Consider the following 26366-nt stretch of genomic DNA (forward strand, 5'->3'; position numbering starts at 1 on the left):
GGTCCGTGTAGCCTAAAGGACACTAACAAGTAAGTTTTCTTGGGTTAAAAGTTACCTAGGTTCTTGCCTGAACCTGAACATGATAGTGCTGTTGACTGCTGCCTTCTTGGGAGAGCGCAAACCTTAGAGCTTGTTAATTTACACTGTTTTTACTGAAATGGCCCTGCTCTCAAAGAGATGATACGGACTTCACAGTACTTTCTTTTTGCATCCTAACAGAACTGGAGGGGAGCTCATCCCAAACTCCTTTAAGATTACCTTCGCAATTCAGAAGCTGCACTTTTTTAAAGTGTCCAATTTGTGAGTCTGTTTACAAATCTTTGAAAACTGAATTGGATTAATAGGTGGTGGTGCTCTCTGTGGTTGAAAAGAAGGGTTCAGAAATGAAAATCTTTCCAAAAGTTCAACTAAGCTAGGGACCTAGAAAATGCTTAAGCATAAATAGCAAGGCTGCTTCCTTAAGTGGAGCTAAGAAAATTAAATTTTTCTGTAAGGGCTTCTAGAAATAGTATAAGACAAGAAAGGTAGTTTGAAAATTGGTTCTGAAGTTTTTGTTGTTGTTGTTTTTACTTAAAAGACTTGTTTTTATTAATGTGTACATATTTGTATGTGGGTACACTCATGTCATGTGCAGGACTGTCAGATCCTCTGAGCTGGACTTATCAGCATTTCTAAAGCAACTTGCATGCTAGGAAGTACACCCATGCCCTCCCAAAGAGCAGCCAGCACTTTTAGTGGCCGAGCCATTTCATCACAGGTGCTTGAAAAGTATGGGTACTAAGTCAAAACTCTGTTTGGAACAAATATCGAGAAAATGGTTAGCAATCAAACATGCAGGTAAGAATACAGAGTGATTATGAATACTTGAAACCCACAATTATGAATGTCATTTGATCTCAGGGTTGCACTCATCCATCATAAGAATCCCATAAGGATTAGTATGTTATTCTCCATTTTGTACAGAGAGAAACTCAGACTTGAGATTGGGTTTAGCTAACAGGCAAGCCCGACATTTTGATATCACAACATGACATTGTCATCTTCAAAGTTCACATTTCATAACTACCGAGTTATGTTAGTAAAAGATAAAATAAAATTTTATAATATTTTAATAAGCTTATGAATCATGTTGGATTGCAGTCATAGTTGTTCGTGACTGCATGTGACCCATGGCCATAAAGTATACATATTTGGTGTTGACTGTCCAAATCTTGCCAAGATTAGCATTAAATCAATAATAAGGAGGGTAGGTGGCATTGCTATTAATTGTTTATAAACTTTCCATGAAGAAATAAAATGCTAGGTTTTCTGTAGAATTACCTCATTTAAACTTTGAAGCAATAACCCTGTGAGGCAAGGGTTCAAAAATTAGTTAGATGAAATAGTATGCCCAAGAACTCAGGCGTGGTTAGCAGCAACACTAGAATGGTTGAATGTCAGGGCATTCAACGCTACATCTCAAGACCCAACTACTTTTCTGTGTCTCTCTGCTCACCTTACCAGGGGAGATGAAGCCAGTAAGTGCAAGCTGTCCCTCTGGCTCCTCAGTGACACTCATGGCTACACTCACCAGTGGCCAGCTGAAGCAGTTAGCTAAGCTGCACAGTTTATCCCAACACTGATGCAGTCTGCCATGCCAATTCAGACCGTAGCATTTGTGGAGTAAGATGCCCCTTTTCCAAAGGGGTTTCCATCAAAAAGAGCATATGCTTGTTGTGATGGTCCCTGTTGAGCATTAAATTACTTTTTTAATTAAGTTTTTTTAATCATATGAATCTGGTCAAAGGAAAAAATAATTTGTTACCTGAAAAAAAGATTTAAAACTAGAGGAAAGAAAAGTAGACATTGGGATAATCTTTTGCCCATAGGCAACTTTTCTCCACAGAGCACACAGAGCGATGTCATGGATGAAAAGTAAAGTTTGAAGCACAAAAGTTTCCTTCCTGCCATGCACCACACACTCTTGTGCTTTTCAGTACCAGAAAATCATCTGACTTCATGCAGGCTCTCTTAAAAATTCTTCTTTGTTTATACCACCATTATATTGCATAGGTGCTCATCTGAGAAGGCTGGGGTGCAGACTCTCAAGTTCTTCATTATTTATATTGTGGTTTTATTGTATAGGATCATCTGAGAAGACTGGGGTGCTACAACTCAAGTTCTTCTCTGTTTATACCACAGTTGTATTGTATAGGTGCTCATCTGAGAAGACTGGGATATTGAAACTTAATACTAAACATGTTGCATCTCTTAGAAAGAATAACAATTCTTTCCAATGCAAATGAATCTCATCACCTGAGATGCTCTCATCTAATAGATTGTGGAACAGGCCCACAATTCTCATCACTCTCCTTTTGTCCCTTCCTTTGCTTCCTCTCTCTTGTGAATTTTTACAATTATATACCTCTCCATTTCTATCATTTGTCCCTAAATGTGAGAGGGGTCACAGAAATGTTTTAAATCGTTAAAGTTTACTAACAAAATGATCAGCAGTATCCTTTGGAATATTTATATTAGTATATAGCAGCACACTTCAAAACCTAAGGTTCACTAGTGTTACCAAGAGAGTTGAGGTCCTCTCTTTGGATTCTGTGTCTTATGAATAAGAAGAAATTAAGAACCAACTCTGAAGGATGCTTGAGGACAATTGTATTCAATTTTAAGAAAAACATCAGGGCTGGCAAGGGGGAACTACCTGAAGCTGTCAGGAGGAAAGAGGATGCGGAAGAGAATGAGAGCAAGTCATGCGCTGAGCTAGTCATGGAGGTCAGCAAGCAGTCACATGCCAGACCAGTTACTGCATGGCAAGGGTAGGAATGATAAGAAAAAGGAAAAGGAAAAGTCATGCTTTTCTAAGTTCTTCAGAAAAGCAGACAGGCTCAGCTGAGCAGAAAGGACAACAGTTTTGCAGGTGATTGCGCTGTTGGTAGGTAGATGGGAAAGACCCGCGGAATACTGTACTAAGGGATAACTATTCTTCTGACCTCTCCAGCATGGTTTTAAGTGAATCAGCAATCTTGACAAGTCCAACTAAAAAACCCCTTAAGAGAGGAGACAAATGCCCTGCAGAGTTCTCTAGCTCTCATTTCACTGGGGAGAGAAAGTGGCCACAATTATCATTTTATTATGCACAAAGCAAAACCAATTTCATTTGAGCTTTAGTTTGCAAAGTAGCACTTAAGAAACAAATGTCTGCGGAGGACAGAAAATACATACAAATAGTGAAAATTCAGAGTACCAGGAAGTAGTCAATGAAAGCGTTCTTGTCTTTATGAGCCTTAATGTGGAAAAAAACGTTATTAACCACAGAGGTGTAATGTTATATTCTGTGGTCAATCATCAAACAGAAATGGAATAAACAAGATTCTCAACTATTTCATCATTGCTGTGCCTGGCTCAGAGTCTATTATAAAAGAATATTTTCATCATACAATTACTGGATAATTCAATTAGGCCAGTGTTCTGTGGATGTAGAATAATGCAATTTACTATGTTGAATGATTAGCCAATCAGATTTCTCTCATTTTCCAAAGCAATGGATTAACTAAAATGTGACCATAAACAAAATAGATTTTATTAGGCATAATCTACTTTGTAAACAAATGAAATTAATTATTTGCCTGACCTAGAGCTTTGAAAATGAAAGAACAAAATTGAACACATGCTTCCAATTTTGGTTTTGTTACGAAGATGACATTTAATGTAAAAGTTACAATTTAACTTCCCCTCAAGTATTCCATACTTGAGACTAAATGACTCCTCCAAATATGTTCATTGGCAGATGGGAGCCACTTATGGCCTCATAAACTTCCAAAGCAAGTGAAATTATCCAGCAAAATAGAAAGAGATTACGATGAAGCCTCATCTGGTTATCTCAGAGATGATTGATGCCTTCTATATTGCCTTAATGATGCAATGAATATTGACAGATAATCACCCTCCTCTATACCAGGAAAACACTGGAGACAAATACCAGTAATGTATGCTTTCCATCAATCAATAAACAATTTCTGCACATACCATGTGTTTCGAGCTATATTGTAAAGGATGTGGAAGAAAATACAACACCGGGCCTATTCCAAGAGGTAGCAGAGGGATGAGCAGCGTGTAATAACAGGGCATGGTATCTGATATTGCTTGCTTCCTTATTAAGTAGGCAGTTGAGATAATGTAGGAATTTAGAGAAACTGACAATCAATTAAGAAGTCAGTGGTCAAAGAAGAATCATGGGGGGGGGGGCACTTTAAACTCCAAGATCGCCCAGCTCTAAGGGCAAACTACACAAGGACTGGACACTTTTGAGTCTGGACAGAATATCAGCAAGGTTAGTATGAAACTATTTCAAACTGCATCTTCTGTTTTCCCCTTTTGACCCAACCCTTCTGTTACAAGAAGCCAACTTTTCTCTAGGGCAGTAATTTCTCCACTTTCCTCATGCTGCACCCCTTTAATACACTTCCTCATGTTGAGGCGACCCCCAACCATAAAATTATTTCATTGCTACTTTATAACTGTAATATTTCTACTGTTATGAATCTGAATGTAAATAACTGATAAACAGGATATCTGACATGTGACCCTTGTGAAGTGGTCATTTGACCCCCAAAGGGGTCACAACTCACCCGTTGAGAACCACTGCTCAATCACTGTATTCTGTTTTTCTTCTTCTCCCATTCTTGCAAGCACAATTCTATTTATACTTGGCCAACTCTCAGGGTGGGTTTTATAAAATGTGAATCACATCTTATGATTCCCTGTGGCTTATATTACACCTCTGCTAAAGCACACAGCCTTGGCCTGGAGAGATGTTGCATAGATGAGAGCTGGAGTTCAGATCCCCAGATCTATGTAAGCCAGGAGGTATGGCAGCCACCCGGAAACCCAGCACTTGGTAGGCAATGGCAAGGAATTCTACAGAGCAAATTGGCTAGTTAAGGTACCCAATCCACAAGCTCTGGGTTCAACTGAAAAATACTGTGTCAACCACTATAGTGGAGGATGATGGAGAATGACACTTGATGCCTGAGGCCTCCAAATCACGTGTACACACATATGTAAATACGCATGGAAAATCCCACAGTCTTGACCATGGTCTTGTATTCCTGCTGAGCCTAGTCCTGCCCTCTTCTGTCATTTTCTTTTGTCTGATTGGGCCATTCCTGATCCAGCCACAAAGGCCTGCTCCTGCCCTCCCACCTGTCCAAATCCATTCAATACAAGGCCAACACACCCACTTCTGCCCAGACCTGAACTGTCTTGCTCTCATATCTCATGTTTCTTCTTAGCTTAACTAGATCCACAAATAGCTCTTCCCTGGGCATCTGTTCAATGCAACCTTACCTCTCTTCTTTCATACACATCGCTCTGATGTAGTGCATGCATCCACTTAGCACCATTTCAATGTCTGCATTCATTTGCTCATTGACTTGCTTTTCATCTGTCCTCACCCACATAAACGTCAGAACCACCGAGAACAGGGGCCTTATCAGAATTTTCATCCCTCTAGTCTCAGGACCAGAAAGCAGTGCACATTTCAAGTGTTCAATAAATATTTCTTGAATAATTGTATTGCTTCATTAATTCTGTCAGCCGTGTGGTCTAGATCTAAGGAGGAAAGGTGTCTAAGTGAAACGTTGACAGTGTGGTGTGGAAGGTCTCAGGGAGAGATGGATAGAGACTGGATTCGAGTAAAGGCAGGAATGAAAGAACTAAGACATGAATTACCATGAAGGTTGCTATAGAAAAAATAATTATCTTGGCAAAAAAATACATAATTTGTCGCTAAAATAGCTTCAATAAATGTAAACCACATACCAAGCATTTATACTTGTTCCATTTATTTTTTATAACCACTAAGGTCCACATTTTAAAATGAGAGGTTGATTCGAGCACTCCAATTTAATCATCAAGACATCTGATTTTAGTGAGAAGGCTGTGTGGAAAGTTCTGACTTAGAGTCGCGGTGGATGCAAAAGAAGCACGGGTTGGGGGGATCTTCATCAGGCATCCAACACTCCCTGCCTACATCACACCACCCCCCAGACTAAAGAAGGTATGGATGAATGTCTCCCAAGCAGCCTTGGCTCACAGCGTTCTTTTACAAATTGGCCTATGCACCTGCATATTCCCCAAGGTTTGTCTTCCTTGAGCTGAAGGAATGCAGATCTGACAGTTGGATAAAAGTGTCTGCATAAAGGTGGCTAAGAGAATGAAACCAGTGACCTTGGAGACACACTCCTCCTTACTGAGGAGTAAGGAGGCCAAAGCAAGCACCAGGGATAAGTTACAGATGAATCTTAAAGCTAAGGAAGTAATGTGGATGAAGAGATGGAGAAATGGTAAGAGTCAAAAGATAAGAAAAAGAAATGCCATCTCATAGCAGGAGGGGACACAGACATTGCAAACATGAACTCACAGCAGCTGTGGAGGCCTGCACTAGGTCTGGAAAAGAATGAACTCATCAACCGTTAGGTGTGGATGGGGGAGGGACACAAGGAGACCTAACATTGGCTGCTGGACTATTTTCTACTGATATTCCAAATGAAGGGAAATCATTATCTGCAGTGTGTGCTCTGCAATGACCCATCTGGCTCCAATGGACACTTCCAATCCAGTGATTACACAGACAGCCCTAGTAAACTAATTGGGTAACAAGCAAAATAAAAAGTCATGTGCCGAAGAAAAGCAAGATTGGGAGGATGGAGTGGGGTATATATGATGGATGAGAGATAACGGAGGATTAATCAAAGTATATGTATGTATGTATGAAATTGTCTAACAACAAAATTAATCAATTAACATTAAAATAGAGCAATAGATTCCCAGAGAAATAAACCAAAACACAGCACATTTAAAAAAAGTGGCTTCTATCTTTCAGAACATTTACAAAGACAGATGTGGTTTTAAATGAGTGTTGTGCTAGACACCCCGAGAAGATAATCTTGGTGATGAGAATAAGAATTTAGAAGATGATACCACTGAACATCTTACTCTTGACAGAAGACAACATTTTTTTCTCAAAGTGCATATTTTCATAGAAACAGCATCATAAAGCTAGTGTCTCAGCGATGATAAAGTTATGTCCAGCATCTCCCCAGGAGTTTACAGTGACTCTTTCCAAATGCAATCCGCAAGCACCAACACTAGCTCCATTTTCTCCCAGATCTGTAACTGTTTAACTGTAAGTCACAAATTAAATGTTTTTAGAACGTCCACTCATGAATGGAGTGAAGATCTCCTCACCCCATAATCACTGTATCTGGATGTTTCTGACAGTAATCGGGAGGCAGACGAGCTAAAGATGCCATGAAGTTCAGCCGCTTTGTTCTGAGACCAGCATGAAAGCTGAGCAGATGGTCACAACCTCAGCGTGGTTTCAGATAGAAGAGGAAAAATGTGACATTCAGGCAGGGCTAGCTTCTACACAGATCTCTGGGACCAAGAGCCCAGCCCCTTGCCATGCCAAAGCATGAGATTATTATTGTTAGAGCACCCATTGCTTGTTGATACCCAACTACTGCCTCATTCTTCTGGAGAGATACGGAAATGCCTGTTAACCCCAGATGCAGAGAAAGGCTTCCTTCAAATCCAGATTGGAGAACTGATGAGTTTACTAGGGTTACAGAAACAGCATGAGTGACTTGGGCATCTGTGTCACCAAAAGGCCCAGTCCTTTCCCCTACCACAGACACTTTTTTTCTCTACATAAGGAGTAGATAGAGTTGCTAAGCATTGCTATTCCTCTGAGCAAGGGATGCTAAGCTACGTTTGCTCCCCGCAGATGACAGGCTGTAGTAAAAATAGCTGGTGAAGGTACAAAGTCTGCAGGAACTTTCAAGAATTGGGTCTCTTGCTTTATGATAAATGTGTCTCTAGAATTGACTTAGAATCTTTATCATCAGTGTCTTGATATGAAAGATGATTGTGACCAATGTCAGCAGTAGCCCCTGCTGGTAGTCAGCTGCTTTGACAGCTGTCAAGGCTATTGGCTATGGGCGTTGTTCAGCATTGTTCTGCTAGCTTTGGAGTAAGTGGGGGGAGGGGCGGTAATACTGAGTCTTGAACTCTGCCTAAAGGAGGTGGCAGAAAAGGTTAGCCAGAAAGCTCAAGGCTCCCCCAGGCCTGGAGGGACTTAACATACACCAACTCTGGAGAATAAAATTGAGGACTCTTGCCTTGAAGCCAAAACTCTAGGACTGATTTTGCAAAGAAAGCAGACACAAAAAGAGATACCATGGCCATGACCGTAGCTGCTTCTGATAGGTCTTTCATGCACAGTTTGAATCCAGTGCAGTGGCCTCAAAGACATAATCCATTTTAGAACTCTGTAGAAGTCATAGAATTAATGAATTAATGAAGTAATCATCCAAAATAACATTAATAAACAGTTCTGAATGCATAAGTATATAAGTCCTTGCAATGCCTGTTTGAGCACCACTCTTTCAAGTTCAATGCACTCTGGTCCCTTCTCGTGACATCCTCCACTCCTCCTTTCTTGCCTCTCTATCCTGCTTTGCCCCTTGATTTTGCCTTGTCATTTTCCCTCGCAGGATCCTCAGACTAAAATCCTGGAAAGAAATCCTCACAGCACAGCCTCGGGATCCCCATGGCAGGTTCTAGTGCCATAGGAGGCATTTTTCCTGGCTGAGAGTCGCAGGGACCCACAGTAACACACCAACGTGTGAGCTGCCTGCTCTCTGCTGTGGGCTGGGGAGGCCGCCCTAAGTAGAGCTAACTGTCACATATGCAGAATGACGCCAGCCACAGGGGCGTGTGTGACACTCAGAGGTGCTGACACAGGAGAATTTGATCTGAGGCTAGCAGAGGCTTCACCAAATAAGACCCATGGAATGTATTCCAGCAGTGGCCTGCAGTCCTCTCTCTTGGAATTGCTTCCCCGTGGCTGAAATGCCTCGAGATGGTAGGTGACGCGCGTATGGAAGCATATGCTGCTTCTAAGAATCGAACATTTTGTGCTAACAGGCCAGCTCCCACCATTATCTTAATTCACTCCCCCTTTCTTTCCCCCTCCCTTCATTACCATAACTGGCCATGCCTACCCTTATTTTCTAGCCTATAGCCCACAGGAGAGAGATACTAATTAACCTGGCTGCTTATCTCCACCCAGCTAGACAGTGTCTTCCTCTGAGCCCCCTCATTGATTCCCAGTGTTCTATGGCTAACTCTCCTAGGTCGAGTACTCACTGGGTTTGCACATAGAGACGACTGCCACTGTGAAGCCTCTCTGGAGCTGAGCGGCAGCATGATGGATGAGAGGAGACGGGAGAAGACATGGAGACAAGACACACTGACATTTGGGAGAACTGTGTGTCACAACCTGTGCCTTGTAACTTCTGTCCAAAACTATCTAATTAATTCTTTAAAAGATTTCATTTTTCTGCCACCCAGAGTATCAATTAAAAGAGTAAGATTTTAGTATCACCTGTGATAGTGTAACCCAGGAGGCCTCTTGTTCAATGTTCCTGCTAGGCTGTAAGACTGACTCCAATGATGAAGGATTTTTTTATGTTTCAACATAAAAGGGCAACAGTTCAGCTAGCTGTGAGGTGTTCTGTTTTTTTTTTTCTCAGCCTTGTCTTATACAAATAGGCACAAATACACACACCAAGCACTTCCAATTGGAGAGCACCTACTGTCGGTCAGAATTAGAATCCTTTACTTATGATAACAGAGAGTGTCTGGATTCCTAGGCTCCAGCCAATGCCATCACTTCCAACCTAAGCATGTCCAGGAATAGTTGCTTGGTTCAACATCCTCCCCACCGCACTTTAAAAATGAGAAACCACAGTGTTGGAATGTTTGCTAATCTAAGTGTGCTGTCCCTGCCTTCCCACATTCTTTGATTCTTCATTGTTCTCTTGCACTCTGACCAGCTGTCAGATTCTGCCCACACTTGCATCTTTGTCCGGTGCATCTGCCTTGCATGGCCGTCAAGCAGCTAGAGTTGCCAGGTCTCTTCTCCAAGAATGTTTGAGTGTTGTAACAGGATTTCTGGAGTGACTCTGGGGCATGTATCCCATGTTGCCTCAGGGAGTCCCTTATAGGAGATTCAGCCCTCACTCCCACTCAGCTAACTTGCCCAGTGATTCACCTCTGTCCTCTGCCTGCTTGTCTCTATTTTATGTGCCACACTCCCCAAAGTCTCCTGGAATCTACTCTAAATTAACCTCTTTCCCTCAATACATGGCCCAGTCTTTGTTTTATGAGCATCACAAACAAAGATTTTGTCTTCAGATCTCCTATCAATCAGGTGGAAGACTTGGTGGAGCAACTCAGTCCTAATGCTCCTAACCCTGCTATAGCTTCCTCCACTTTGGCATTTTAGTCTTCACTCTGTAGGAATGCCTCAGCTTGCCCCGTTGAGCTGACCTTTACCTCTGATCCTCCTTATCCCTCTGACATATCCCAGTTCCAGGGTCACCTCCTGGACTCATCTGCCTGGCCTGCAATAATCCTTTTAAATGTTTTTATTACTATTTATGCGTGTGTGTGTGTGTGTGTGTGTGTGTGTGTGTGTGTGTGTGTGTCAGTGCAGGTGTGTGTGTGTGCCATTATGCCCATATGTAGTTTGGAGAGGCCTGAAATTCCCTAGCGTCGTCTTCATCCTCCAGTAACTAACTCTTCATTATTCTTCCCCTCGACCCATCTACTGCTTTCTTCACTTTTGCTTTCTTTGCCTTTGCTTCAGTTGATCTTTTTCCTTCCCATTTCTGCCTTCAAGTATCTCTACCATTCTCTTTTCTTCCACCGTCTTCATTGAGTGTGTGTGTGTGTGTGTGTGTGTGTGTGTGTCTGTATGTTGCTATGAAGTTCAGGTGAGAGGGAAAGACAATGAAGGAGAGAAAAACAGCAGAGAAAAAAACTAACGCATTGAAAATGCTTGTCACCTTGAAGTTGCCCGATAAGTAAATACGCATTGACTAACTCAATAAAAGTATGTAACATTTACAAAGAACAGGCTTTATGTTAAGCAATCTTTACCTTCATTTCCTGTAATCCAACTACCCCACAAGGTAGATGCCAACCACCTGCACTGTACACACAAGGAAACTGAAGTTTTAAAAACAAACTAGAGTAACCCCGGTTACCCGGATAGAAACAACACATACGTTCCTGATGCTTCTTTTCCTTTTCAACAGCCTCATGCCTGGGCTCTCTGTACACTGGTTCACTTAATTCATATTAAGGAATATATTGCTTTATTTGTGGTGAGCTGGAAACAAGTGACACACAGCTAAATCCAGTGAAGGCACAGCTCCAGCAACCAGTGTTCACTCAAGCAAGCTAGTTAAATCCCCGTAGCCGGCCCTTCATCTATCAGAAGAGTGTGAATGCCTGGATTTTCTCTTCAGATTGACACCATGGCTAAATCAGCCAGCTCCTGGGTTGTGCTATAGCTAGATAAGCCAAGGAGAGAGCACTCCAGAGAGAATAAGTCAGAAGACAGGAGACTGATTTTGTATCCACGTGAGTTCTGCCAGAAGTCCTATCTTGCCTCCAAACTAAAATTAACTGCCTCACATTCTATGATTTTTACACGTTATTTACCCATCATGTGCGTGTGTGGAGACACACACTTGCCAGGGAATGCAATAAAGGTCAGGGGAAATATGCAGGCGTTGTTTTTCCCCTTCCACCACGTGTGTTTTGGGATCGAACTCAGGTCATCAGACTTAGCAGGAAGCATCCTATCCACTGAGCCAGCTCACCAGCACAGCTGCCCCTTTCCGGACGGTCTGGCATTGTCCTCTTCCTCTGTCATATTATACACTGTCATGCCTGTAGTAATTTTTTATTTTCTTTTCCATCTCCTTCTCCCCTCCTCTGGAACAAGGATGCTCATGGGGCACGTCTGTGTTAGTAGCTGTGCTGCAGACATCCAGTTATCACGTGGCTCCTCCTTAGTCGGGAGACCTTTGCTCAAGGAATGGCTTAGGGTGAGATGGGAAAATGACTTTGGATTATGAGGACTCTATAATCACATGCTTCTGAATTAGCCCTATTGTCTTATAGAAATTAGCTTAGATTTCCCATCTCATGTAATTATGTATTCAACTTCTGAAGCCTTGAAATCAAAATGTGAGAGAGAGAAAAGTCTGTGGTGTAAAGAACCTTTGATCTACATCCCCACAAAGGATTGGCTCCAGTGTATCCCACCCCATCCTATCAGTGCCTTTATTGCCAACCACAGGCAATCCAGTCTTCATGCTGGTGTGAAGAAATGTGACCACACCCATGTCTACGACCAAGAGAAGTCACAAAAGATACCATAGAATTAAATGAACTAAATGCTAAGTGATACGGAAAAGAGGAAACTGCCATCTGTTTGGTTAGTATTCTCATCACCAGTGTACTCACTGCCCAGCAAGGCCCTCTCTTCAACAGACCTGTTTTATAGCATCTAAGACACCCAAAATGACACCATAAACAGAGATTCAGGAAATCCCAATGTGTCCTTGTAGCTCAAAGTTGAGCCTGGACCAAGTCCTACAGATGCCCATGGATTGCTTATTATGATCTTACACCTCAGTCCTTTCGGGGTGCGGTGGGGGTTAACACCACACAGACTTTTTGTTGCATCTTTGATGCAAACTTGTACCATGATGCTACCCAGCTCATTTAATAGAATTTGATTGTCCTGTGTCTCTTTAAGGAGATAAGGCAGAAAATTTTTTCCCTGCATCTAATTATTTGCAGTCCAGGGCCCAGACCTTTCTCCCCATTTACTCTTATCCAAGTGTATTTCTCCTTCAGTGGCTGTTCCAGGTCCTCCTCACCTGTGTTTACAATAGGAATAGGAAGTCCCTGTGCAAGGAAAAAGATGGTTTGTGGATTTTCTCTTCTACTAAAACGTGTGCTTTAATAAAGTTTCTACTTAGATATCCTTTATTTTTAAAATACACTTGTTTCTCTTTTAAAAAGTCTATTTTTATTTATGTGTTTTGAGTGTCTCCATATATGTATATCCACCACACAAGATATATGATCCCTGAAACTAGATTTGCAGAAAGTTGTGTGTTGTCATGTGGATGCTGGGAACCGAACCAGAGTTTTCTGCAAGAGCATCAAGTGTTGCTAAACATTGAGGCATCTCTCCAGCCCCACGATCCTGTTTCTTCATAGGCAAAGTGAACATGCAAAGCTATACACGCTGTTATGTATTGAGGCTACAGCACCCCTAAGGAATGTAGGCACTACTGTGTTCCTTATCTGAACCTTCAGTGCCCACAAACTCAGCTTGCATGTCCAGCAACCAACAGCTGCTAGGTGCACATCCAGGTTTCTACCAGCTGCCTCAGAGGCAACTCAAAATCCAGAGATCTGAAATGGAAGGTGGAGAGAACTCCCACGTGTGGCTTCCCTTAATACCGTATCAGCTTATCTTTGGGGAAATGGCAGTCATTCTTGGTACTTCTTTTACTCCAACTCCTAAATTTATCCAAGTAAGCCCATTTGTTACTTCTTAACACCCTGACTTAGTTATTTATTAGAATTCCAAGTAGATCATCACTATCTTCCTCTGCCTCATCCTCCTTCCTCTAGGTGAAACTTGGATATGTGACCAGAATGTTTATTCTAAGACATGACTCTGTCATCGCCTTACTGAAAAGCCCAAGTTTAAGAACCTGCATGGATCCCCAGGAGCACATTAGTGCCTGAGAGCCTGGTGTGTATGCCAGATCCTCAGTGCATACTACCATGTACAACTTTTCATGTCTTCTTCGCAGATAAAGAAGCAGAATCTTGGGGATGGAGAGATAGCTTAGTGGTTGATGTCACTTGTTCTTGCAGGGGACCCAAGTTCAGTTCCCAGCATAAGAAAGTGGATGCGTCACCAATCACCTATGATCCTAAAGTTGGCAACATGGGAAGCAGAGACAGGTGGACCCTGAAGCTCATGGGTCAGCTAACCTGCTCTCATTGTCAAGATTCAAGGTCCCTGAAATACTCTGTCTCAAACAGGAGGTGGAAGGTGCCTGAGGACCAACACCAAAGGTTTTCCTCTGAGTGCCACGCAGGCATCATGCAAAGCACATGTACTCACAGGTGTGAGCACATAGAGAAATTAAAAAGAATTTTCTCACCATTCATATTGTAATGGACAAGCCATTTGCATGGGCTCAAGCCTTTCCAGGTCTGCCTGTTCTCTCACCTGACTCAGGACCTCTGGTGGACTTTCCATGTCAGCACACACATCCCTTTACATCCCTTTGGCAGACCTTCTCTGGACCACCAACCAGTTCACAAATATCGACACAGAGGCTTATTATTACTTATGAAGGCTTGGCCTTATCTTGGGCTCAGTTCTTGCTGTCTCTTATGACTTATTTTAACCTGTTTCTCTTCTTCTATATTGTTCCTCGGGGCCCCTTCTTCTTTCTTTCTTTCTTTCTTTCTTTCTTTCTTTCTTTCTTTCTTTCTTTCTGTGTGCCGCATTCTGTTCATGCAGAGGAATGTAATTCATGAGTATACCCCTAAACAAATAACCCTCTATTATACTCAGTTCTGAACTAGTGTGGGATTTCTTTTAAGCATCTATCTTCAAATGGCAGTGAGAATTGGCCAAGTCAAGGCAGTCTACAGATCAAGACTTTATGGTGTATCTAGCAGAGTCAGCCCAAACTGTCAACGTGTGAAAAGGAGTATCTGGGATAGACGAATTTGGCAGTCATTTGCAGCAACACATGTTGAGAAGACACTACAGAATACCCAATGAAGAAGAAATGAGGCACGGGCAACAAAGTAAATCACAATATCGAAGGGTATATAAAAGAGAGGAAATAAATTTTTAAGGATGCATACATGATGAAAAATAGTCACTTTTCTTTCCAATTGTTACAAAGGATCTCAGATGTATAAATCAGTGATCAAAAAGCCACAGGACCATTTCCAAAATATTAAAAAGCTTGGGAGGATTCAAAGGAAAAGCTGACTTAAGATTTCACTCTTATTATTCCTGTTGTAGTTGCCGTTGTTGGGGAGCATGCCGCTAACTTTAATATTGATATTACATTGATGCATATTATAGTTTAATATTAAGATCCCTCACTCCTGGCAAGCTTTGGTTAGAACTGAAGGAGTTAGATCTGAGCAGAATGACAATGGGGAAGGCACCAAGCCCTAATAGCAGCTTTTATAGAATAAATAGTAATGATGTGATGGGTTCTGGGATACTGGAAGCATTTTGTGAGCCTCTTGCCGTCTTACTTTTGAGAATGAGTCTTTTCCTGTACCTCAGTTTAATCAGAGTATAAGAAACTGGCTAGCGTGGAGAGAACAATCTATCAAGGGTCAGAAATCTAACCCTTGTGAATTGTGAGCCTTTCACGCATGGTGTTGAGCTTGTCACTTTAAAGCTGCCTGGAGAACATGGACATCTGACAAAGGCTGGATAAAAAGGAAGCGTTGAATGTGTCCCACCCACAGACTGACAAGACACAAGACCTTACATTTGAGTTCAGTCTCCTCTTTAAAGCATTCAAGTCCACTGTAGAGCATTCTTTCCCAAAAGGAAGAAAGGAAATTCTCAGACACATTTTTATTTTCTGAATTCCCTTTATCACTGAAGTCGTGTGGTCACCAAATGCGGCCACAGCCTATGGAACTCCAGGAGAGATTGTTTGATTACAGTTGGGAGCCTCAACCACAGAGACTCTGCTTCATTGTGTCAGCAGTGAGAGCTGGGAACCCAGAATGCTGACAAGCCCTACTGAGGCTCCAAAGCAACTCCAAGTGGCTTAGAACCACCTGATTTGCAGGCAAGCAAAGCTCTGCACCTCGTACCCACCATAGCACAAATGGCTCTTTTCTCTTCTGCCAAAGTGATGTTTGAGCACAGATTTTTTTTCAGTGCCTTACAAGAATCAGTTGATTATTTATCTAAGGCAACTTGGACCTTCTGATGAACATTATTTTTTTAATAAAGGCCATAAATTTTGGAAGTCACCATTAAGTCATCACTACGTTTATTAATTCAGTGTTATCTCTTGCTTGAACCACAGAGAACAATGACTTGAGACCTTGGTGGTTATATTCTAAAGCATTGGATGGGGTGGGATAAGATGAGACATGACAGAAGTAAGTCATTTCATGTGGTTCTTAGTGCTCAGAAGGGAGGGGAATACAAGGAGCACGGCTTAGAAGGGGGTGCTTGGAAAGTCTTAGTTACAGAAGGACTTCCTGAGGATTACGTGGTGAAGAACCAGCTGTGCTGTTTGCCAGAAGCCTGAATATGTACTTCAAGTTAACAAAGGTTTGGGCATGGGAAAAAAAACAATGAAAGAATAGACAGGCAATGGGGGTCTGAGAAACGATGGCTCAGGCGTCATTCATGTTTGAGAAGTGAAGACGTCTATTAAAGATGAGGTGGTCAGGAGGATGAGCGTGCTGCACGTTAATTGCTATGTGTAGTTCTAAGAACAGAAGTAAAGGTGCAGCATCTGAATTAGGAGCCAGGATCTCCAAGACAGAGACCAGGGACAAGAGAACAGTAAAGAGACTTCAGGGAACACAGTTTCACAGGAAGAGCTGGTTCATGGTAATTAGAGATTATTAACAAACTCTTCTTGGCCATCCTGTATTTAAGTTCGTGTTTCTCGAGCTATCCGGGAAGCAAACTGGACAACAGGGGAATAGCCCCTTACTTCTTTGTCTAAGGGAGAAACTGATCCAGATAATGAAGTTTTATTTACTTGAGAAAGAATAAAATTAGCAAAATATGGGATTCTAGTAAGAGAAAATTATTAAAAAAAATTGAACATTCTAGATTCTCAAAATAGAAGGGGAATTTGATGGCGACAGAGGTCTGGGGGAACAGCAAAAGACTGATTTTCTTTTTGTTTGGGTTTATTTGTGGGGCAAAAGAAAATGTAACTGATTAGGTTGCATACGGAGACACACAATTCACAGTGGCGATAGTAATGACCAACTGAGAAAACTTGAAATTCATTTTACCATGGTGATAAAATAATGTTACTACTTTTCCTAAAGTAACAATAGTTATGATTTTTGTTTGTAGTGATAATAGAGGCATTAGTAATATAAAAATAATCATGGCAGCTTGTTACAGTCCTATGTGAAGTATTCCTCATGCACATCTGCCAATAACTCTATGATCTTTCAAATGTGCAGGAAAGTCATAAATAATTGATAACAACTTTATGGGCCATAAATCATTGATCAGAACAAAGAAGGAACCAGGGCTTTGAAGAATCCTGGCAGTCTCTTGGAAAGATAGCAGATAAATAGCTTTAGAGTTGAGAGCTCGACTAGTTGTCTCAACAGAGCAGACGGATTGTGGCAGGCCTTTTATGAGGCTGCACAAGCTAGTTTATGGTAATTAAAGATTATTAACAAACTCTTCTTGGACATCTTGTATTTAAGTTCGTGAAGTCCTGCTATGTCTGAAGGTGACTCCACTACTCATTTCTCTGCTCTTTCATTTAATTAGTAGAAAATTCTCAATTTTCTTTGAAGACCAAAGTCCATTCATTCATCCACAAACTTTGAGGGCAGCTACCATCAGCGATAGACCATCGTAGACACAGGGATTATAAACAATAAATATCAGAAAGTTTTCCCTCTTCTTCTACCTCTACCCTGGTAGTGCCATGTATTACTCTCTGACTTATCTGTTAATTTTTCCAATACCACACTGAAGGCCCTAAACATTTATCATCTATCTTTCCCAAGTCAAAGCGAGAGCATGCCCATCTCTGTTCACAGCCTTCCAACAGCTCCTTAGCTTACTCAAAGTAAAAGCCAATGTCATTCAGAGTTTTGTTCTATTAGAAATACCACATATAAAACCCAAGTTTCATGGCTTCCCCTTCCCAGACAATGCAAGTTACAGGAAGGAAATAATTAAAAGATAACCACTTGAAAAGTGGGCTATTAAGTCAGGCAAGAGAAAAAGAAGCTTTACACAATAAGTCATCAAAGACATCGTTCTGGATTCTGCTCTTTCTCCTAGTAGGGAAGATGGGCAATCTTATTCATGAATAAAATTGTATGTTATTGTGACTATAACTCACTTTATCATGATAAATAAATTGAAAATGAAGTATTTTTCCAATGAACAAATACATTACTTTAGTAAATGCTAATGAAACTGAGATGATTGTTAGCGTTTGATAATTAGTCTTGCTACAATTTTTAAGTTGTAATGTATGAATTTAAACTCTTCTGTATATTGTAAAATGCCCACCCCTAAAACAACAAAAATTGCTGTCTAAATATAACTCTGAGTTGCATGTCCATTCAGTGATACTACTTGGAATAACAGACTCAGTGAGCCTCGGGAATCACTAAGACACAGAATGGCTGAGTTTCACTTCATTGCATTATAGACAAAATCAAAATAGAACTTTCAGGGCCCTCTCACCTCTATCTTAAGGATACTAATTTTTGCTTCTATTGTTGGGTTTTCTATTAAAAAACAATCTTACTATAAAATGTTTATTCAGCCTGCCCTGCTGAATTGTTTCTACTAGTTTATACTCAATGTGCTTTCTTCTGCAGCATCTGAAAACAAAGATGCTAAGTTTTTATCTACTATCCTCATGTTTGTGAATGTACATCTAACATGTCTTCTTCCTGTTTTAATAGAACTCCGAGGTGCACATGCCTGAGGACCTAAAGAAGAAAAGGGGAAATCTGCTCAACTTGGAGGCACCTGCTAGGGTTTTAAGAAAGAGCAGCCATTCCCAAGGGGAGGATGGAGCTCCCCAATCATCAACAGATAACTCAAAAGAAACACACCAAGTAGCTAAACCTCAAGCCTTTCAGAAGCCCATCGAGATGAATTGGCCACTAGTCACTCGGCCCTTAAACAAAAGTTCAGTCCAGGGCAACAACAAATGGAAGAAAGCAGATGCAACCCAAGAGAAACGTCGGTCCTTCCTTCAAGAGTTTTGCAAGAAATACAGTGGAGTAAATGATCCCAAATCCAGTCTTTTTCATATAGTATCCAGAATCTATGTAGAAGACAAACACAGAACTCTGTACTGTGAAGTGCCAAAGGCTGGCTGCTCTAACTGGAAAAGGGTTCTGATGGTCCTAAACGGATTGGCTTCCTCTGCATACAATATTTCCCATGACACTGTTCACTATGGAAAGCATCTGAAAACCTTAGATAGCTTTGACTTAAAAGGAATAGACATGCGTTTAAAAGCCTATACCAAAGTCGTGTTTGTGCGAGATCCCATGGAAAGATTAGTGTCAGCGTTTAGGGATAAATTCGAGCATTCCAACAGTTACTATCATCCGGTGTTTGGAAAGGCGATTATAAAGAAATACCGACCAAATGCCGGCTTGGAAGCATTAAATAATGGATCCGGAGTAAAATTCAAAGAATTTGTCCACTATCTTTTGGATGCTCACCGTCCGGTAGGAATGGATATTCACTGGGAAAGGGTCAGCAAACTCTGTCATCCATGCTTGATCAACTACGACTTCATAGGGAAGTTTGAAACCTTAGAAGAAGACGCCAATTACTTCCTGCAGCTGATTGGTGCTCCAAAGGAGCTGAAATTCCCGAACTTTAAGGACAGGCACTCATCTGACGAAAGAACCAGTGCTCAAGTGGTAAGGCAGTACTTAAAGGACCTGACCAGAGCAGAGAGACAGCGCCTCTATGACTTTTATCACTTGGACTATTTGATGTTTAATTACACAACTCTACATTTATAATTTGCATTCATTTTCTAAAGCCCTACATTGATTTAATGATGACGGCCTCAAATCAACTCCTGTAATTTTCCTACAATTCTCTGTATGGGGGAAATTTAACAAAGTGAAGTTGTCTTGATTGAATGAAAATTTTTTTCTTAACCAAAGAGTATGACAGCAATTGGCACAAAGTTATTGGAAAATCATCTCAAGGAGATGTATAAACAACTCAATGTGCTTTTAAATGTTGGGAAAAGAGCTGTTTTGGCATTGTAGCACATACCGTGGCAGCAATAACCTAGCCAACTGGTGCATTAACCAAGAAAGCCTCTTGCATGTAAAATAAGGGGGTCAAAACTGGAGAGAATTATGTATCCAAATCCTGGCATCAATCTTCTAACATGAATGAACCTATTCTTAGCAGTCTGTAGCACATGCATCAAATGGCTGGGTGGTGTTCTTGTACCCTGGTCTTCCTCTCCACTGTGATGATGGACCCATTTTTAAATGCATGGACATTTAAATGCATTTTATTATTGGTCTGAAGGCACTCTGTGATTTGCAACATGAGAGTAGAACAGAAAAGCAGATGAAGCTGTGACTTTTTTTAACAGCCAGTAAAAATGCACAACATGCTAAGATCAAAACAACAAAAGCAACCTTTCTTTTCCAGGAGAAACTTCAGGGAATTGATTTTCTTTGCGGGTGGCGGGGCATTGCACCCTCCATGAGAAGACAAAGGAGCACAACCAAGCAGGTCCTCATTTCTGAACACCATCAGATAGAAATGTGCTCTCAATTCTGCTTTAATTCGAAAGGGGGCAATTGTTTCAGGATGGAATAATCATCAAAAGCAAAAGTTGCCATTCTGAATGTAGAGCTCTAACAATAACAGAGTTTTATAAGAATATTACTTGAATTAAAGCACCATGTGCAGAACTTTCTATGCAGAATACCCTCTAAGAATAGCTTTTGTTTGCAGCCTAATTATTCAGCTTGGGAATAACTTTTTAAGAACTAATATACCACTTCAAAGACAGGTTATGTTCTGGAGGATAAACATAACAAGAGCCCCTAGAAATGTTTTTAATAGGCTTATGCATAAGCAAATTAAGGTATTTTCTTCCTAAGTTTAAATACTCTGTACTAACAAAGTCAAATACCATTGCATGCAAATATTAAATCAAAGTCTTTGGAAAACAGGACCATGTGTCACCCTTATGAAAAGTTGTAATGCACTTTGGAAATTTTTTCCAAGGGATCTAAAATTTAAAGACACGTTCAGATGAGAAGTACATTTTAATTAGTTAACTACTAGCCTGACTTAAGCAAACCACATGTCAATCAAATCCTGTGGAAATGTTTCTTAACCATGTTTCTCTTCCTAAGCTATCGTTTTTGATCAGTAAATACCCAGCTGTCTTGCTAAGAAAGCTAGGTCTTAATATTTGAATATTAATAGACCGAGATGCTTGTAGTCATACGTGTCTCATTTTGATTTTCCATTTCATGGCTGAGTATTCATAAATTGCCTCACTGTGTGCACACACCGCCCTATCTCCTCTGCATCTCCCAGGAGTGGGTGAACTGTAGTGGGCACACCAGCAGCAGCAGCAGCATTAAACTCCGCACATCAACCTTCGCCTGCTTTCCACCCCATTTCTTTGTGCCTCTAGACCGTACACTTAAGCCGAGTAATCTAAATTATATAAATTAAAGTGTTTCTGTGCTGGGTAGAGTGAATTCCTAGTAACTTGGAGACCTTGAAATTATCTTTTTCTGGAGAGAGAAAAGATAAACACTTCAGAGACCTGAACATTTATTCTCACACCACTCAAAGCTCATTTTAGACAGCAGCTGTTGCAAAGGCAGCATTCCTAAACAGAAGAAATAAACAATGATAACAGCAAAAATATATTTTTAACCACACCCCACTTTCATAGCTCTGGAAAGAAAAATAAAAATACTCTCTCATATTAGTATTTCTCATACACCGGGGGACGTATTTGTGCACCATGTTTAAGCCTCCACAAATCCTCCACTGGTGGGGAGTGAGAGAAGGATGACCCACCGTGCTCTCCCCATCACTCCATGACTTTGGCTGGGAGATGAGGTCACCCTACCTGTGGTTTCAGGCTTCGGAGTCCAGGCTACCTACCCTCTTCAACCACAGTGTGAAAATCTTAAATGTAAACTTCCAGAAATAAACAACTTGCAAATTTTAAATTGTACCGATCCTAAGGTGAGATTTCTCACTTCCTCTCTATTTAACATGCAATCTCGGTGAGCGCTTTAACCAGTGCATCCATGTTGTATATGCTACCTACCCATGGTAGCCATTGGGTTATCAGATTGGCTTTCATGGGATTACAGTGTTTGTGTTAAAGTGCCTTCATGTAGTGGTCTAATGCGACCTCACAATGCCTGTGTCACTGACCTCACCTCATCTCACCGGGCAAGTATGCATCACTTCACATTATTATGGGAGAAGGCGGTGCATTCCAACAAGTTGTTTCAAGAAAGGAGTGGGTGATAACACATTGCCATGAATTTTATTATAGTATGGTGTCATGAGTGTTCTCTTTTTATTAGTTATTCTTAATCTCTTACTAGGTCTGATTTATAAATTCAATTTTATCATAGACATGTATTCATAAATAGGAAACCAGTAACCTATATAGATGTAGGTACTTCCTGTGCCTTCAGGCATCCCTGGGGAGTGTGGAGCATACCTAGAGGTGACAGTTCCACTTAGCCCTTTTCTGACTCTTTCTGCCTATATTACTAAAGATCACTCTTCACTCCTTTCTCAATCAGACTCTGAGGCTGACACTGTACACAGCTGTGCATTCTACAGACCAGCTTTGACTTTTCTCACTGAACAACAACCTACTATATATCTGCTCCTTTAGATGACTTTATTCAGAGCCAACAAAGCCAATCACTATCCTAGATCTGTCATTCTATTTGAGTCTGCTTCACTCATCTTCCTTGAACTGTCCTTCTTTGTGAGCCAACTCAAGTTCACATTCAAGTATCAGCTTGTGTACATAAAGCCATGTGGGTGCAGCCCCGGGCAAACATAATTTCATGAATGTAAAGACAAGGGAACTAATCCAGACTCAACCTTGCAGATGTTCAACTTTCCCATATTAATGCCAATGTGCACGAGATGTTTCCTCTGAGAAACCAGCAAGAATCTATTTGCTTTAATACTGGAGAGTAGCTTGGTGTAGGCTATTCTGCTATTCCTGTCCTGAATTCATATGAGACAACAAGTTGACAATGATTCTAAAGCCACAGTTTATTTAACTGGAAACCACCTATGCATAGGCATGATTGATGTGATTGCGCCCAGATACTGCCACACCCTTTTACAGGATGTATATGTACAAAACACCCAACTTTCTGATTTCCTCATGTGTGTTTGGAAATACCCATTAAGTCGATGGAAACATGGTCACATGCTATCTTCCCTTAACATCACAATCTATAAAATATTCCCCAGCAATTCAAGGACTACTTGGCTGCCCTTCATAATTAGAAGGAGGGAAACATCTTGAATTTTGTGAGAACTTATTCTCTATCTTTTAAAATGAATAGTATTTATCAAAGAGCTATAAATAAACAGATACATGGAATTTTGAAAGCTTTGGTGCATATCTGGAGGCATTATCAGAACTGGGGACACATGGGCTGGGTGGCAGTAAGCATCGCCCTGCTGTGTCCTTGCATTTGGTGTCTTGGGGCATCTTCAGCCCTGGGCCTGCCTGGCATGTGGAGTAGCAGAAGCCTTACTTCCAGGCAGCATCCCCAACGTGTTCTACTATTTCAGAAAGTACTAATCAGTAGACTTTGCCCACCTGGGAACTGTAGACCAAAGCAAATTCAGCTTAATCCTACCTTAAGGAGAATTCCTCTTCAATTATAATTATTAACGATATCATTATCATACAGAACATGTTTCAATATTTAGTGTGCATCGGGCACTCTTAAAAACTTTCCGTATAGTCATCTGTTTAATCCCTCCAGGCAATCCAGCTTCAGTGCTAGTGTAAGCAGCCACTTCCTTCCCACATATAATAAGAGAACTGGAAGCCAGCTGGGCTTAGGTGAGTTGTCAGAGGAGTCGCAACCGGTAATCGGTAGAGAGACAGTGAGCCCTACTAACAATGTATTTGTAGACTGAAATTTTCACTTTTTCCTTCTTTGACATGCAGAATAACTAAAAATGAAAAACACATAGTATAATCTTTAAAGTATTTTTTGAGACAGGATCTCACTATGAAATACTCTTTGTTCTGACTCACTCTATAGACCAGGCTGGCCTCAAACTCACAAAGATCTGCCTCCTCTCCTCCCGAGTGCTTGGAATAAAGGCGTGTGCCACCACACCCGGAAGAGAATATTTCGGATATAAATATATATGGTCATGTATTTAGCCAGCTAGTTACTGCATTTCAGGTCAGCTCATCCTTTTATTACTGCAGAATTAATCTGATTGGTTCCATGATTTAGGATGAAATGAGTATTTAGCCTCTGCCACACATTTTTAAAGAAACTTTCTCAGGAATCATAGTGTTTTTGAAAGAGTAAAAGAGTCCATGGAGCAAGTCTAGCCTAATAGGAAAACTTGACTAAGAGAGTCTGGTCAGAGTAGACGTCCTGCCGGGTGGGCAACAAAAACAATAACAACAACAACAATGTATAGAACTAACACCATCAAACTGGGTGCATACAGCATTCCCTAGAACTTCAGTGGGGAACCTGAAGCAGTCAGCTGAAGATCCAGGTTGAGCTTTCTCTGCACAGCTGACCTTTTGGCCTCTCATTCCCAGTGCAGGTGTATTTGTAACATAGATGGATAAGCAATGGTAACATCTATTGGAACAGTAAACCTTTTGTCCTGTTCTCAAAGGCAAAATGTTTACTTTAGGATTGTTTGCAGTTCTCTTTCTTGCTTCGCATAGAGTGGGCAGTGGGCAGCTCATCCCAGCAAAGGGTCTTTGGAGGGCACTATGAGAAAAATACACTTGGATTTGAAACTGGGGGAAACACCACTTCCAGAGCCTGCTTCTCAGTGAACGCAAACAGTACATGACAAGTTACAATATAGTATACATTATATCTTAGTTGGGCTTTCTATTGCTGTGAAGTGACATCATTACCACAGCAACTCTTATAAGGAAACTATTTGATTAGAGATGGCTTAACATTCAGACATTTAGTCCATTATGGTCAGGGTAGGAAGCACGATGGGTGCAGACAGACCTGGTGCTGGAGAGCTCTGGATCATCAGACAGCAGGAAGAGAGAGTGACACTGGGCCTGGCTAGAGCATCTGAACCCTCAAAGCCCATCCCCAGTGACACACTTCCTCCAAGGAGGTCACACCTTCCAGTAGTGCCACTCCCTTTAAGCCTATGGGAGCCATTTTCACACTGCCGCACGTTATAATGCTGCAGATGGCTGAGGCTCTGAGAGAAGCACCCTGAAACCTCCAAGGGTCCTGTAGGAAATGAGGCAATGCTTCTTTGTCTGAGTTCACCTCCAGAATCATCTAAGCACCACGTAAACCTGGACTCAGAAGATTGTAGAAAAGAAGGGTGTTTGTGTTTCACACTGAGCTGGACCACGAAAGCTTCACCCTGGGACACACAGAGCCTGAAAAGAGTAGAATTAGGGGGTTCAGCTGAACGTAGCCCCACATCACTCAGTTCTCAGAACTGCCAAGTCACTCGCTGGCCTGACTTTTTCCCCAAGATCCTGCCCTTCCATACCAATCTATTCCAATCCATGGAATCCTTCTCTCTCTTCCCATCTCTAAGCCTCAGCTCAAGTCTCATCACTATTCATAATGCTCGCCTCTCTATGTGGCTATACACATGACAACTATACATTACTGTCACCAGAACTCTCCAAGCAATTTCTTAGATCATTTTAAAATGTCATCTCTTCATAGACAATCAGATTTTTGGGAAAAGGCAAAATCAGTCTTACTTCAAGTGACATGCATCAGCTCTTTTTTGAGTTAATCCAACCACTCTCCCTTTCCCCCCTTTATTATCTGCTTTCTTGTTACTTGTTCTACAGTTTATGGATATGCAAGTTCTGTTATTAAGGCCAGCTGGATGGCCCAGCAGCTAAGAGTGCTTGTTGCTCTTGTAGAGGACCTGGATTTGGGTCCCAGCACACACATGGCAGCTCACAACTATGTATCTACAGTTCCAGGAGAGCCAACATCTGCTTTCTTCCTCCTTATGAACTTCATACACACAAAGCACACACACCTACATACAGGTATAAAAGTAAATAAATTTATTTTTAGAAGTTGTAAATCCGTTATCATTGGAATGTATCTTAGCTTTTCCAAAACCTATGGAATGTGACCTTTCACGTGGAAGAGAGGTACATGCATTTGATTCGCTCTTCTCTGTGCCTAGCAGAGCAGGGCGTAGCCAACCACTGTAACAAATGCTTCAGTGCCAGTGCTGAGGTCAATGGTGTTTCTCTTACTGTATATATTGACTTATGGTTTCCAGGCACTTGAAAGACTGGTGAATCTAGAGGGGAGAATTAAGCCAGAGTATCTAAAAGGCGAGATCTTGGGGTTTGGGCTCTTTAAGCTAATTACATGAATGAGTTACACTAGCCCAACTTAAAAGTTAACCTCATTGG

The 26366-nt window shown here is 41.2% G+C and overlaps 1 protein-coding gene across 1 annotated transcript in view; it reads left to right on the forward strand.

Annotated features, from left to right (window-relative positions):
- LOC121443163 (carbohydrate sulfotransferase 9-like) overlaps positions 1–21679 on the forward strand; it is a 53997-nt gene extending 32318 nt beyond the window's left edge. The window contains exons 2-3 of the mRNA XM_041644842.1: positions 9192–9346; positions 18628–21679. Coding sequence (XP_041500776.1) covers positions 9192–9346; positions 18628–19710 — 1238 coding nt within the window. The 3' untranslated portion in view covers positions 19711–21679. The remainder of the gene's footprint in view (positions 1–9191; positions 9347–18627) is intronic.
- Positions 21680–26366: the final 4687 nt, after the last annotated feature.

Source organism: Microtus oregoni, unplaced genomic scaffold (assembly GCF_018167655.1).
Source record: "Microtus oregoni isolate MIOR12 unplaced genomic scaffold, Mior012 000101F_ref0000407, whole genome shotgun sequence".
NCBI lineage: Eukaryota > Metazoa > Chordata > Mammalia > Rodentia > Cricetidae > Microtus > Microtus oregoni.